The sequence below is a fragment of the Colletotrichum scovillei genome, assembly GCF_011075155.1.
Source record: "Colletotrichum scovillei strain TJNH1 chromosome Unknown Contig00002, whole genome shotgun sequence".
Classification (NCBI taxonomy): domain Eukaryota; kingdom Fungi; phylum Ascomycota; class Sordariomycetes; order Glomerellales; family Glomerellaceae; genus Colletotrichum; species Colletotrichum scovillei.
In genome coordinates, this window is record NW_023336260.1 from 1 (window position 1) to 2,619 (window position 2,619).

General features: G+C 57.0%; 1 protein-coding gene across 1 annotated transcript; it reads right to left on the reverse strand.

The window, feature by feature from the left end:
- Positions 1 to 48: 48 nt before the first annotated feature.
- Positions 49 to 2,381, reverse strand: HER10_EVM0009274 (alpha amylase; the record flags this gene model as incomplete). The annotated part of the gene is made up of 2 exons (XM_035478765.1): positions 1,597 to 2,381; positions 49 to 1,457 (listed from the first exon to the last, which is right to left on the reverse strand). Exons 1-2 carry the CDS (start codon positions 1,619 to 1,621, stop codon positions 49 to 51), a joined length of 1,434 nt encoding a protein of 477 aa, XP_035337522.1. The 5' UTR covers positions 1,622 to 2,381.
- Between the last annotated feature and the right edge of the window lie 238 nt (positions 2,382 to 2,619).

Genomic DNA, 2,619 nt, shown 5'->3' on the forward strand with positions numbered 1-2,619 from the left:
CATGTAAAGTCTGCTGTTTCTTTTAGTTTCGAATTTTCGGAACACGTATCAAAGCTGGGATGTCAGGCAAGGCGACAAAGTGATGTTATTAAAACGTCCTATAGAATCTAAGTTATAATCGGTACTCTCAACAGCGAGGCGCGTGGTGGAGAAGCGGGCAGCAGTTGCGGTGGATGTCCCAGAGGGAGGTGGAGGTGGAGGAGAAGGCTTGTGACGACGAGGGGGAGGGGGAGGAGGAGGACGCTTGCCTATGCCACCTGCGCAGATACCCGTCCCCATGACCTTGTCTGCCGGAACAAACACGAGCGGCTCCCCGCTCCCGCTCGTCGCCTTGAGCACGCCTGTCGCATCCGTCACGTAGGGTCGGCACTGGACGACCTCGAGGATCAGCTTGCACGGCCGGAAACCCGTGTCCTCCTGGGCCAGAGACACGCTGTAGGTGCGGTTGGTGCCGACGTTGAGTAGACGCTCACAACCTGCCCGTCGTCGAAGCCCTTGCGCATGGCAATGGTGTGGTCGTCCGTGTGGATGGGCTGGGACTTGTAAAAGAGGTACCCGCCATCCAGCGCCGCCAGCGTCGAGCGCAGGGACACGAACTTGGAGATCCAGCGATAGAGCTCCGACTGCGTGTTGAACCCGTCTGCCACAGCGCTTCGCGGTTGTACGGTGTCTCGCCGCCGTTGAACCCTGCTCCAGACCCTGGTAGATGATGGGAATGCCATCCATAAGGAGACTGAAGGTCAGCGCGTTCTTGAGGAGAGTGCGATCCGAGGTGTGGTTCAGGAAGCGGGGCTGGTCGTGGTTCTCGAGGAAGCCCCCGTACAGAGTCAGGTCACGCGCCGTTGCGATGAGCGTCTTGATGCCATTGGAAAGGTTCCAGATGCTGCCCGTCGTCGACTGGAAGGCCTGGGTAAGCCAGTAGTACACGGGGTAGTTCATAACACCGCTCATGACGTCCTGGTACGGGGCCACATAGACAGGGTCGCCGTGGAAGACCTCGCCAAAGGCGGCGACGCCGGCCGAGGCCTCGAACGCTGGCCAGAAGGACGGCTCGACGTGCTTTGCGCTGTCGAGTCGCAGGCCATCGAAGCCGAAGCGGCGGACCTCGCGCTTGATCCAGGCGTTGAAGACCTGGCGCACGCGTGGGTCCTCGGTGCGAAGATCCGGCAACGAAGCGGCGTCAGTACCTTGCCAGCATCTCTCGACCGAGTCCTGGTTGGAATAGTCGATGACGCATGGCGTGTGGTAGGCTGAGGCGTTGGAAAAAGGGCGGTAGATGGAGTAGTCGACCGTATTGCCGGGACCGAGCCAGGCCATGTGGTTTGTGACAACGTCGGCCATGAGGTACATACCACGGGCGTGGATGGCATCGGCGAGGAAGATGAGATCCTCGGCGGTTCCAAAGCGAGGTGTTGACCTCCCAGATGTCCTGCGCCCAGTAGCCATGGTACGATTCGCTGATGCTGTGTTAGTAAGAGTTTCCCATATGCTGAGCTGGGTTGAGTGTTCGCTTTTGAGCTGTTTATCAACTCTCATGAGAGCACAACTTCCTGGGCCTCAACTCAAAATGACTGCAAAGAAAAGGCATCAACTCACCCGTCACGGGATTTGCCCTGGACATTCTTCACAAAGGGCGAAATCCAGATAGCCGTCGCACCGAGACCCTGAATGTAATCCAACTGCTGCGCAATGCCCAACCACGAACCACCACAGTACGTCTGATCCGACATTTCGCACCTCGCCGTCGTCGACCCGTCCGTCCGCGCGAATCGGTCCGTCATGACCTGGTATATCGTCTGTGACCGCCATTCCGCCGCGCTCAGTGCCGAGACGGCGCCTTGGTGCAGAGCGGCGGCGGCCGCCAAGATCGACCAAGTCGTGGGAGCCTTCATCGTTCCACGGGCTTTCAGGTTTCCGAGAGTGAGAGTGAGAGAGTGACCGATATTCGAAGAAAGAAAGAAAAAGAGACTAAACAGGAAAAGAAAGTAAAGAAAAGTGACGAAACAACAAACAAAAAATGAGTGTACAGAACAAGTCTAAACAGCGAAAAGAAAAGCGTGGAACTTCGTGAAAGGCGTCCAAGTCGTAACTTATATGTTCGTTTGTCTCCCCTTCAACCTTCAACCCAAAACGGGCTTAGAACAGCAACGAGTAATCGGATAGAGTTCTTGGCGGACCTTCAGTCTGAACTTTTTTTTTGACAAGATTAGTCGGTTGGCCCCATGCCCGGTCTGCGCTCTCAAGCCTTTGCTCGCACGATCTGGAGCAGGGGATCCCCCCCAGAGCCCGAATAAGGCGGCGGAATACGGAGTAGGGCGCGGCGGCAAGAGTGCGATGCTTTGAGATAGCGTAGGCGAGACTTGCGGTTCAGCCGCCCGCTGAAGCTTGCTGATGTGCGTTGAAGGAAACCGGGCGCTGGGCCGGCTTTGCGAAAGCTTAACATAAGAGATGAGCTACGGCGGAGATTGAGTAAGGCTACTTACCCCCGAAGCCGTAGTCAGCGGAACAGGCGACGTCTGGCTCTCTTTCGGGGTCCTCAGGGGCCGGGGCGCGATGTTGGGTAAGCCAATCAGGCTGTCTTCTATCCGAAAGGATAGTGATACCCTCGTTTACTGACTC